The 12742-nt window shown below is 37.5% G+C and overlaps 1 protein-coding gene across 2 annotated transcripts in view; it reads left to right on the forward strand.

Annotated features, from left to right (window-relative positions):
* LOC138699759 (uncharacterized oxidoreductase YjmC-like) overlaps window positions 1-12267 on the forward strand; it is a 57624-nt gene extending 45357 nt beyond the window's left edge. For both annotated transcript variants that reach the window (XM_069825873.1, XM_069825872.1), the window contains 3 exons: window positions 3265-3422; window positions 5109-5219; window positions 12114-12267. In XM_069825873.1, the coding sequence (XP_069681974.1) occupies window positions 3265-3422; window positions 5109-5219; window positions 12114-12161 (317 nt within the window). In that variant the 3' untranslated portion in view covers window positions 12162-12267. The remainder of the gene's footprint in view (window positions 1-3264; window positions 3423-5108; window positions 5220-12113) is intronic.
* The last annotated feature ends 475 nt before the right edge of the window (window positions 12268-12742 follow it).

Here is a 12742-nt window from a genome sequence, read left to right on the forward strand (position 1 = left end):
ATACCAAGTGGCATCTTCCCCGTATATATGGGGGAAGATGCCACCCTGACGCGAGTTCTTTTAACATGAAAAATTGTTAACAATATACGCACTTGCAAAGGAACCAATCATTATACAGAGCCAATTATAATTGAAAAATACGATAAATTTGTTTGTATTGGCTTATCACTTCAGGTTTGAGTTGTATCGCCAAGAAATACCTTAGTTGTGGCGTCTTCCCCCGAATTACCTTACTACTTGATTATATTATATTTTATTTTAAATGTGTTTTAATTTGTAGTGTTTTTTAAATCTCATTGTGTTTTTATTTATTATGTAATTGACGTGTACATCCATATATATGGTCATGTATAGGATAAACAATCAATCAATCTACTTATCTGTGAAAGTGACACGTTGCTACATGATTAAGCCTTTTTCGAGTCATAATTGACTGCAGTCCTGAGTCTTCGTAGTGTTTTACAGCTGGATGATGAACGTATCAATAAAAGCCGGACAACACTCTTCACATTATTTCTGAATAGCTTTCGTCATTGACTTCAAAGTTTCTCCAAAATCATTTAAGCAGGCAATCTCGTTCTTTTTTTTTTAACAACTATATTTTCAATATTGTAATGATTTATCTATTTCAGAATAAGGTGATAACTAGGGCTTGGAAGATGATGACCTAAAAATTACCTTAAATTTCTGAAAATATGACATAAAAATAAAAATAAAATATTTTAATAATAATAATAATAATAATAATAATAATAATAATAATAATAATAATAATAATAATACTGCATGTCTCCAAATTTACGCCAACACACACATAAATATTAGGAGGAACTGAAATTTCTAGACATGCTTTTTATTCAACATTGCGATAAAGAACCATTGCTATTTGTAGGGTCTCGGGTTCGAAGGATCGCCGGTATTTCCGCTAGGCCGGGTTGTGTGTTATATGCAGAGTCAATCACTTCGCTTTGTTAATTGATATAGCCTACCACCTGAATTTTGTAAGGCTGAAAATGTAACTCGCCTGAACAGATGGCATGGTATCATAGCGCCATAAATTAATTGTTAAATAGTGCTGACGTGGGCCACTACAAGGGCAAACAATAAAAGTTCAGTTGCTTTACTTTCGGCATATTTACGCCTTCACTTGTAAGATACAACATGCTGACTGCAGGCACTGCGGCTGCATTATTTATTCTGCTGCGTTGAATTGAGGGAAGCACTTAACACGCGTGATCAGGAGTCAAGGCTGATAGCCATAAGGAAAATTCCTGTATGACACAGTCTAATTGTTCCCGTGTGGTGACCGGGAAAGAGAATACCTTTCGTCTCGTTTCTCTTATCTATACTCTAACCACGATATAAATACCAGATCACTTATCTGTGGCACGCTAAGTATACCTCTTCATAGAACATCTTGTTATTCCTCATCTTTTACAATATCCACCTCGCGTCACTGGAATTCCTTGTCACAAAGTATTAGGGGCTGCAAGACAACAAACACCTTTAAGAACAGCTTAAAAGATAACCTCATTAGCATTTCACTCCAATCATACTGATTTAAACTATCACTGACTACATTGTTACTTTTTTCTTTAGACATCATTCTGATTGTGCTGTATTTCCAAAATTGTCTCATAATAATCTCTTTCTATTAATTAATATCATTTGAAATATATTAACATTCTATGTATTTTAGTTTAATTCTGCTACACAGTTTATTTCAGTGTTTAATTAATATTTCATAGTATTTTGTTGTTTAATTCGTAAATAACTCTTGTATACATGTAACTCTCATCTAAATCAAATTGTTGAATTCTTTGTAACTTCATGCATATGTATATACACTTTTTGTTGGTTGAGTGGAAGAGAAGGCCTTACGGCCTTAACTCTGCCAGCTAAAATAAATCATTATTATTATTATTATTATTATTATTATTATTATTATTATTATTATTATTATTATTAGTTCCACTGTGAGTTCATACAGATCGTAAAAGGCGATCAAATGAGCACCCAGAGCCTGGGTGTATAGCTGTGTCACCCTGTCTTTGGGGGACATAAATACAGAGACCTGGTCTTACAGGTTGGTGATTGGTTCGTGGGGCTGACACCCCCACAACTGTAAAAAAAAAACTTCTTGTTGAGAAGCCTCAATTGAAGCCTCGGAATTGGTTGAAACATCGGTAGTAAATTAAGCGACGGAACATGATCTTTGAGTTTGGTACATGGAATGTTAGGACATTAAGAAGGCTTGAATGGGCCGAACATGTCTATCGGATGGAAGGGAACAGAATAACAAAGAAGATCTTAGAAGGGAAAATACATGGTAAAAGACCAATTGGAGATGCGGTAACGATCGATTCTCAGGACTATCTCGGAACAACTGCCTGGATAAGATTAGCACAGGACAGGGACAGTTGGAGGAAGAAAATTGAGGAGGCTAAGGTTCGACTTTGGGCTGTGATGCCGTCGTAGTAGTAGTAGTAGCACAGTCTAATTGCGTAAGCAATCTTCAGTGGATTCTCGAATATAGTATACTACGACAACACCGTAAAAAGCAAAAGTCCGTTCGAAAGCAGAAAAAGGGCAAACCTGCAACAAAAAGTAGAACATTTCCTAAAAATGGTCAATGGATAATAAAAGACCGAAAAATACAAATGAATACAAAACAACAGTAGGCTATATTGATTCGTGTTGAAGCGGAACGAATTTGTAATTGTCTGTGACGTCTCAGGAAAGAATATGATATTTCATCAACTTCCGAGTCCTTGTGACAACATGTTAAAAGTTTTCCCCTTTTATCCAGATATTTATCAGCAGAACTTGTTTTGTTACATATGCCATATGCATTCAGAACTAGAGTAACAATGAGATAACGCCACTCACTTTCTACTCCCACATTCCTGTCGGCCTTGGCTACTTTAACACACTTCGTTTGTCGCGTCCTTAAATTGCAGTGAATGAGTAAATGATCTCGCTTTTTAACTTTGGGACGTACTACACTCTTCAAATCACCGTCCCTCCAATTCAAAACCTAATTTTCATAGTTTCTACAGAGTAAATTATTTTCCCTCTGTTCTAATTTTCGAAAAATTATTGAGGGAACGGATCCCCTTGTCCCACTCAGCCATGACGCTCATGTACGAAATATATTTGACATTAATGAATATCACGTGTAGCATTCTTACAAATATTTCTGTCTTAAAACTTTCCAGAGAGGACTTATGTACAAACAGCAATGTTAAGAGTATTTTTTTTTAGGTTCCTCGTTCGGGCCAAATGTGCGCCACTGGTTTGAAAAAGTCTGTGTGGAGCCAAATTTGGGCCAATGTTTCATAGCCATCGACCCGCAGTGTTTTGCTCCAGGGTTCGAGGATCGCATGAGCAGCATTATGGACCACCTGAGAGGAATGGAACCGGTGAGAACATTACCGTTTTGTATTTTGTTAGGCAGCAGTCATGTACGCAAAGGCTGAAAAGAAAGTTTGATATTGTGTGAAGATACAGTTTCATGAGTTTCTAATCACGCGTGGATGTTTCTTTTCCTACCTCACCTACGGAAAACCCAAGCATCGTACAGATTCCCACAGTTTAAATACCACTTTGAGTTCTTCTAATGTTGTTTGTATGATGCCATACCCGAATACTCAAGCATCTGTGCCAACTCCAGGGATTTAGATAAAATTTTTATGAATACTTTATAATAGTGATGATACACAGGGTCCGGCAGAGGAATGGATTTTAAATAGTTGGTTATTGACTAAAGAACTTATTTTTCCAGAATGGAATATTCATTTCATTCGGTGTTCTACCCAAGGGCAGGCCTTTCACTGCAAACCCAGCTTTCTCCAATCTTTCCTATTTTCTGCCTTCCTCTTTGTCTCCTCATATGATCCATATACAGTATCTTAATGTCGTCTATCATCTGGTATCTTCTTCTGACCGAACTCTTCTCCCGTACACTATTCCTTCCAGTTCATCCTTCAGTAGGCAGTTTCTTCTCAGCCAGTGATTCAACAATTCCTTTTTCTTTTCATAATCAGTTTCAGCATCATTCTTTCTTCACCCACTCTTTCCAACACAGCTTCATTTCTTATTCCCTCTGTTCATTTCACGCGCTCCATTCTTCTCCATATCCACATTTCAAATTCTTCTAGTCGCTTCTCTTCACTTCGTCGAAATATCCATGTTTCTGCCCCATACAATGCCACACTCCATACAAAGCACTTGTCCACACCTGTGGAGTAACGGTTAGCGCGTCTGCCCGCGAAACCAGGTGGTCCGGGTTCGATTCCCGGTTGGTGAAAGTTAACTAGTTGAGGTTTTTTCCGGGGTTTTACATCAACCCAATATGAGCAAATGCTGGGTAACTATCGGTGCTGGACTCCGGACTCATTTCACCGGCATTATCATCTTCATCTCATTCAGACGCTAAATAACCTAAGATGTTGATAAAGCGTCGTAAAATAACCTACTACAAAGCACTTCACTAGTCTCTTCGTTAGATCTTTTTCGAGAGGTTCACAGAAGATGCTCCTTATTCTGTTTAAACTTCCTTGGCCATTGCTATCCTCCGTTTCTTGTATTAATGGTAGTGATTTAAATCTTGGTTTTCATTTATCCCCACAGAAAGAAATCAAGAGGGTTGAAGTCAAATAAATGTGCAGACAAAGGAATTAAATTTTCCATTACTTAAGCAGGAACGTTTCGTACAGCCAGTGACGGATTACATTCTTTCAGAACATCGAGCGTGCCGGATGTGATGTCAGGATTTTCACTGTTCGAACCGCTTTAACTTGCTTCGTGGTATTAGTTGGATTTGAATTCATATGAACTCATTTACTTGTTATATCAGTGGTCATCAGCACTCGCTGAAATGTGCAATGGGTACGCGAGATAGAGAGCATATCCGCTAGCAGCTACGAGAGCACTATAGTGCACTGCGTTTTCCGCAGGTAAGGGAGGCTACCCCCAGCGTGATGTGCTGACGATCCCTGTGTTATATGATAGTGATAAAGTATGCTGTAAATTTAGGCTCATAATATTGAAACATTTAGGCACTATATATGATTTTGTAGATTTCTTATTGTGTGCAACATTTACAGGCTGATCCTTCAAAGCCGGTGCTGGTTCCTGGTGACCCAGAACGCAATCACATGCAGTTAGTAGACGAAGAAGGAGGCATCCGCTACCATGAGAACCAACTCAAAGCTTCTGTAAGTACAGGGACATCATTTTATTTTTACTTCAATTTTTATTGTACCTGACTTTTTGAATGTACTTCACTCCCACCCCTTCTACTAGTAAACTTCCAACCGTTCTTCACACAGAACCAAGCTTATACAATCAAAGTCGCCTTACGGTCATAGTAAACACAAACAGTACTGAGTTAATGAGTATAGTACGTTCCAGAAATATGTTCGCTTTCAATATTGAATCATATTCTCGCACAAGGTACTATTGTCCGTTTGCCTATGTCGCATCCCGGTTTCTCCCACCCACTTCTGCCCGTCCCTTTGTGGCTGGGCTGTCTTAGCTCTTTTCTGAAAAACCTTAATTTCTGTTAGGAATTGGACGTCTAAGTAATATTATACAACTGTTTAAAATAACTTAAATAAAAGGACCTCGTTAAGTAATTAACTGTCACGTAATTTCCCCCCTTTCTACGACCCTGCGACAAAACCACTTGGATGGACAGTAAATAGCATGTCAGAATAATTTTATCTTTTCGGTTCGGGCAGAAGTGAAGATTGAATTTACAGTACGTAAGGTACTCTTTTATAGATTAGGTACACAATTATTTCAACATGAGTTACTAGTACGAAAGACGAAACTGGTAATTGGAATTAGGTATAATAGTCTATGTGCGATAATATGCAAAAAAGTACTGAAACCTGTATAGAAATGAACGGCCATCATTTTTAAATATCTGTGTAAATATCCACATTACGATTATTTTTCAATTTAACTTCATATATTGTACGCTAATGTGCTGTAGACAGTATAATATGCACTGCATAATGAATACGTCCGAATGGACAGCTCAGTTCGAGAGTAAAAACACTTATTGTTAATACTTTACTGTATTTTGATTAAATAAAAACCTAATGAAAATTATCAAACTCAAAATCGCGATATTTCCTACTTTACATATATAGATGAACTACTTTTCATCCCTCCTATACCTAGTAAAGTGATTTGTTTGTATCTTACGCCAGTATCATCGAACTCCTGTCGTGGAAGATGGTAGCAAACGGTGTTTCCGGTTCACAACCTTTAAGCCAAAGGTATAGCCAGGTTAATATTAGAAATGTTAGTAAAAATAAAATGATGTTCCTGTATATCCAATATACCTCTGTGAACGTCATACAAAGATTAAGAACTGATTTAAATTACATGATATAGGAAAAGTTTTGGAATAATGAATGTCATTGCCCTTGAAATGTATTATACAACGCATATGTTTAAATACTGCTGTACAGAAATGAAATTAATTTGTGTCGAATGCAGTAGTCTAGAGAAATTTACTACCGATTTATGTATTTATTCCTTTATGGCTGTAGAGTACCTACGTGCGTTGTGAAAGTTAATTAGTCAAAGTAATAGTTTAAACACGTAGCATATTAATTTTTCTGGCGGCCAAGTCATCCTCCCGCATTCTGAAGTTAATTCGATGGTGTTTGAGTAAAGGGAGATAATTCATAAAAATGAGTTTTTGAAATAAGTAAAAATGAAAATTTAACTTTGGACTCTTATTGCAAATAATTTTATACATAAAGAAAACACATCAAATGCTAGTATTATAATTTTTTTTGCACACCTACTTGTAGAATTTAATTTGTGTATTCAGCTTGGGAACAAAACTTCATTTGCACAAAAAATGAAAATCCCCTTTACTCGAACACCATCAAATTTATGAAGTACTCCATTTAAATTATAAGAAATAACAAAAATATTCAGCGCTGTATCAGGGATACATCGGCACATAGAATAGTCAGCCGGTTTAGAGAATGAAATGATAGTTTTACTGGTCTTAATATTCATTTTTGTTTCGGTTTGCAAGTGAAGAGTGTGGGTCTATGATAAAAGAAGTAATTATCGAAGTTCATCAGTATATTTTCTCTTCATATGGAGCGTCATTCCGAAATAAGTCCGAGCTCACAATACATTTTTCACTATAATTCACTTAAATTTAATTATCACTTCAATATTTCAGAGCTCGGAATTACAAACCAAAGAAGTGAAAGCTCAGTTCTGTAGCTGCTCTCGGTGCCGAGATATTACTGAGAGAGTCCGCGCGGCACGGCTAATTTTTACGCAACTTCGGAGCCCTCATGTCCTTAATGAGGAGAGGTGATGTCATTGGGGTGGCCTCACAAGTTACATTAGACCATGTTCAGCCACAAATAAAATTAGAATTCGCCTGTAACTCAGTGCTGTTATAGTAAACATTTGAAATTCGGCCATTATTTATTTCACTTCGGACCCAGCAACAGGTCCCCATACTCGGCGCGGGAAAAGGCGTATTCTACGTCAAAAGATGTACAATTTATATACAAGAAGGAATATATCCAAGGTGTTGCATTTCAGACGAAAATATCAAGAATAATATAAAGTTGTATTAATTAGTCGTATATTAGGGTGAGTGTATGTGTAAGTGTTCGTGTAAGTGTAGTGTAGAGAATGGGTGTGGACGATGATGAAGGGAGAAGGGGAAACCCGGTGCCGGCTCGTAGCCTACTCCTGTCCAATAGCACCAAGGGGCCCGCCAGGCTTAAAGTCTCCATCCGACAGACGAATCACTATCAACAGTGACATATGCCTTCTCTTCATAGTATGCACTGCAAAGAGATTTGGGATTTAACTGAGGCATATCGGTGCACAATTTAGTGATTAGAAGTTGTGCACCGCCGTCTCTCCTAATCCCGAGGTAGAAATTTTACATGAAAATTTCTGATCCCGCAGGGAATCGAACTCGAGCCGGTTATTCTGGAGGCAGACGCGCTACCACATAGCTAACTCGTAGGACCATTTTACCGTAAAGTTTAATGAGAGTATTTTCAAAACCGCAGAGCAATGACTTGTACTTCGCATATCTCAATACAGCTGACTCATTGTAAATATAACATAACAGCAAGCTGCCTGTCTGATGAAACTATCCCCTATCCCCTGTTTGTAGTTCTTACAGTGATAATCAAATTAATGTGTTGACGATGAGTAACTTTTGTAATTATGTTTGTGAATAACTACTAAGCTGCGCGTTTTAAAGATATTCATTATCAGGAAATTCTATTGAAATCAGAACGCTATACATAATGATACAAATAGCATTAAAATTAATTAATTAATTAATTAATGTTGATAATCAAATTCGGTTCAAAGACTAGTTTCTTTCTTGGCAAAACATAAACGAAGAAATAAATTAATTGTCAAAGAATACTTTTCTTTCTTTTTCTTGAATTATTAGTCACAGTAAATAAATTCATAAAATCTCATTCTACTCTATATTCAGGACCAAATACAATACACAATACTTTATATATGTTGTTGTTTAGTCAGCTGCCCGAAGACAGGTCTGAACCTCCAAAGTGATACCAACAAAACATCACTCATAAGTAGGGCCGTGGCATCGGTATATTTGTATTAGTTTGAAGGTGAACATACGACGTCGAACAGAATGTAGTTGATGTGTTTCAGGTACAGGCAGTGGAAGCGAATTTCACACACGTCTAAGCAAGCACGTTACGTGTTTTGTATACGATTATTGCATATTATAAAATCAAGACAATACAATCATTGTATATAAGGGTTAACATCGGAAAGATCTAAAATGCTGGTGAGGTTGAGAATAATAGTTGGAAATCATACTTAAATTGTCACAAATGTGGTAAAACATGAGTCTGAAAACATGTTTTTTTTTTTTAATATTTAGAGTCTTGCATTACAGTTTTGGAAGCCGAAAACGTATATGCGTATGATGATATAAGCAAAAATATGTGTGCGAAAATGAACACAGTAATACAAAACAAAAAAACTATGGTTTCAATACATTATGCAAAATTGCAAGAGTTTTGTCAGAAGACATGTGCGATTGTTATCAACTTGATGTAGAAATGGATGATGTGAAATATTTTACATATACGCCCTTGGTTTCGGCCGATGTTGAACGCAGTTTTTCCGCATACAAGGTTATACTATCCGACACTCGGAGGTCATTTTCATTTGAAACTTTGAAAATAAATGTTGTTGTTTATTGCAGCATGAACCGAAACCTGGCGAATAACATGCAAGTAAAGTAAGGTACAGAATAGATGTGATAAATAAATTACTGTAACAGTTAAATATAGGGAAAGCAAAATTGTACGCCTTATACCTTTTAGGCATTCTAAAACTTCAATGCAAAAAAAAAAATGTTTTACAACATTTGTGACAATTTAAGTATGATTTCCAACAATTATTCTCAATTATACCTCTCCGATATTAACCCTTATATACAATAATTGTATTGTCTTGATTTTATAATACGCAATAATCGTATTCAAAACACGGAACGTGCTTGCTTAGGCGTGTGTCAAATTCGCTTCCGCTGCCTGTACTTGAAACACGTCGACTACATGCTGTCCGGCGTCATATGTTCACCTCAGACTAATACAAATATACCGATGTCACGGCCCTACTCATAATGCAACCAAGCCAGGAGTTAATAGGATAGGGTGGCCAGTTCCTTTCCCCTTCAATTGCATACATTGCCGACTAGCAACATATTAACATATTGCACTAATTAAACTTCAGATGTATACAGACAATTGTTCTTCCTCTGACACTTATCGTCAAGTGAGATGTACTGTCTGATAAATAATAGATGTACAGTCTTAGAAAAAAGTTTTGCCGCTCAGATACTCTGTAAGTCCCAGAAAGGACGCAGTGCGCATGATCAGAGGACGAGCGATCTGGTTCACAAGAGAAGGACTAGTTGAAGTGATAAAATTAGTTTTGTTTTGTTGTATGTTTGATCATGCGCACTGCCTCCTTTCTGGGACTTATACACAGCGTATTCCGAATCTCACCGGTCCGGTGGCATCAATGACGTCACGTTGCAGCGAAATAAGGAACAAAACTGCTGGAAGGATCGATGGCTCCCATGGCGACTGTATAAGTTGTTATCTGTGCTACGCTAGCAAAATTTTGCGAAATTTTCATACTGCCATCTCGTTCAAAGAAAAGGTAGCATAAACAATTTATTTCTTGAACCGTAGTAATAACTGGTCCGTTGACATGTTCGCTCATAAGCCATTAACATATTGTTTTTACGTTGTGCTCATTACAAACAGTACAGCAGAACTAAAGCAGAACACACCGCCATGACACAACAGTGCACGATGTTATTCGTCTGCTGATTCCCGCCCTATACAAAAACCAATGAGATTCACTGATGGCGGCTGATGGAGACTGCCACCACCTCTGCAAGCTGATGGCACCGGTGCGACACCGGTGGAGCATCAGTGACTCCATCGGAACACCGTGATGCCATCAGATTGCTCAGCGCTGAGATTCGGAATACGCTCGACGTATCTGTGCGACAAAACTTTTTTTTTTCTAAAACTGTACATATCAGCCAGAATATCAATCAGAGGTATAACTTTATATGTACAGTGACCTCTGAGGTGGCTGAATGATCAAACCTTCAGACTGTTACGCAGGCGGCCCGAGTTCTATTTCCGGTCAGGTCTGGGATTTTTCATTGAAAAAATCCATAGTGACACTTGCGGCGGACAAGGTCGCAGTTGGGGTTCTCCCGTTTTTCCCCAAATTAGGTATTTACATCATTCCGTCACCATTTCTCCATTTCGTTATCATTCCGTAGCGTTCCCCGAACGCCGGCCGGCGACGCATGGAGGGGTTGGCCTAGGGACGAGTGGGGTAGCCTGCTCGAAATCTGGACCAGAGAACCTTAGTGTGGTCGACAGGTGTGGGTTTGGGAATGCGCCACCAGAAGGCTAGCGCAATAGATCTGAACAATGTCGCAGTGCTGGGCTATAGTGCCCCCCTCCATTAAATCAATTCAATTCAATTAGGCCTATATATGTATCGTGTATTAATCAACATTTTCATGATTTTGCTCTTTATAGTATAAAAACTTTAACCCAGTAGTTAGAAGAAATACTAGAGGCACATCTATTACCACACAGCATGATTAGATTACAGCACTACACCAAGCCAAGATATTAAGGACCTCGGAATAGCATACCAGTGGTTTTTAACACAGATTATGTAACAAGCTTATGGTGAAGGCTAGTACACTTAGTGAGTTGTTATGATAGTTATTATTATTATTATTATTATTATTATTATTATTATTATTATTATTATTATTATTATTCGGTTGAGAAGCTTTTATCATCCATCTGCTGTCAAAAAATCTGAAAGTTAGAATTTATAAAACAGTTACATTATCGGTTGTTCTGTATGGTTGTGAAACTTGGACTCTCACTTTGAGAGAGGAACATAGGTTAAGGGTGTTTGAGAATAAGGTGCTTTGGAAAATATTTGGGACTAAAAGGGATGAAGTTACAGGAGAATGGAGAAAGTTACACAACACAAAACTGCATGCATTGTATTCTTCACCTGACATAATTAGGAACATTAAATCCAGATGTTTTAGATGGGCAGGGCATGTAACACGTATGGGCGAATCCAGAAATGCACATAGAGTGTTAGTTGGGAGGCCGGAGGGGAAAAGACCTTTAGGGAGGCCGAGACGTAGATGGGAAGATAATATTAAAATGGATTTGAGGGAGGTGGGATATGATGATAGAGAATGGATTAATCTTGCTCAGGTTAGGGACCAATGGCGGGCTTATGTGAGGGCGGCAATGAACCTCCGATTTCTTTAAAAGCCAGTAAGTAAGTAAATAAGTAATTATTATTATTATTATTATTATTATTATTATTATTATTATTATAGGCTAATCATTAAAATGATATTCAAAATGGCTTATTCTGGTACTTCAGTTATTACCACCCATGCACTATTCACAATAAGAACATTAAAAAAAGAGCCTTTTTTGTCAAACTTTCTAAAAAAATATCGTTGTTTCGATTTGTTGCAGGCCACCCTCGCCACGCAGCTCGGCATCAAACCAATGCAGCTCAAGTAATGAGTATACTTTATCCATACATGTCCCGCTGCTTACACCTGAGATGTACAGTACAATATATCTCTATGAGCAATAAAGAGCAGAAACAAGTCCTCTTTTCTTTCGATATTTGTTTTTGGATAGTAATTGCTTGCAGCACACACGAGGCGCGGGGTTTAACGTCAACAACTAAGAAATCTTGTTCATATTCTCCAGACGAAGATGCTGTGTTGCAGTAGTTTTCTACGTTGGCATTTCATCGGGGATACGGATGACTATGAATTTTTTTTTTTTATATTTTGGCAGCACTGAGGAATCGTGCTGCAAAAAATTATTTGTCCATGCAGCAAATTTCACTTGGATACTACGGAAGTGCGCGGAAAGCCGAAACCTTAACCTCAGGGTTAGCAGTGAGTTATCTCAGAGAAATTAATTTATTTAATAGACACAGAAACCCTGACATTTATTTCATATTGCGCTCATTCAATTTGTTGTGCAATTTATCTATACAGACATTGCGAACTTCACTGATTGGAATTAATACAGCGTGAGACAAAAGTCAGTAAACATAGTGTTATTCACTTCAACTTGTACTGCCTATA

This window comes from Periplaneta americana, chromosome 5 (assembly GCF_040183065.1).
Source record: "Periplaneta americana isolate PAMFEO1 chromosome 5, P.americana_PAMFEO1_priV1, whole genome shotgun sequence".
Lineage (NCBI taxonomy): Eukaryota > Metazoa > Arthropoda > Insecta > Blattodea > Blattidae > Periplaneta > Periplaneta americana.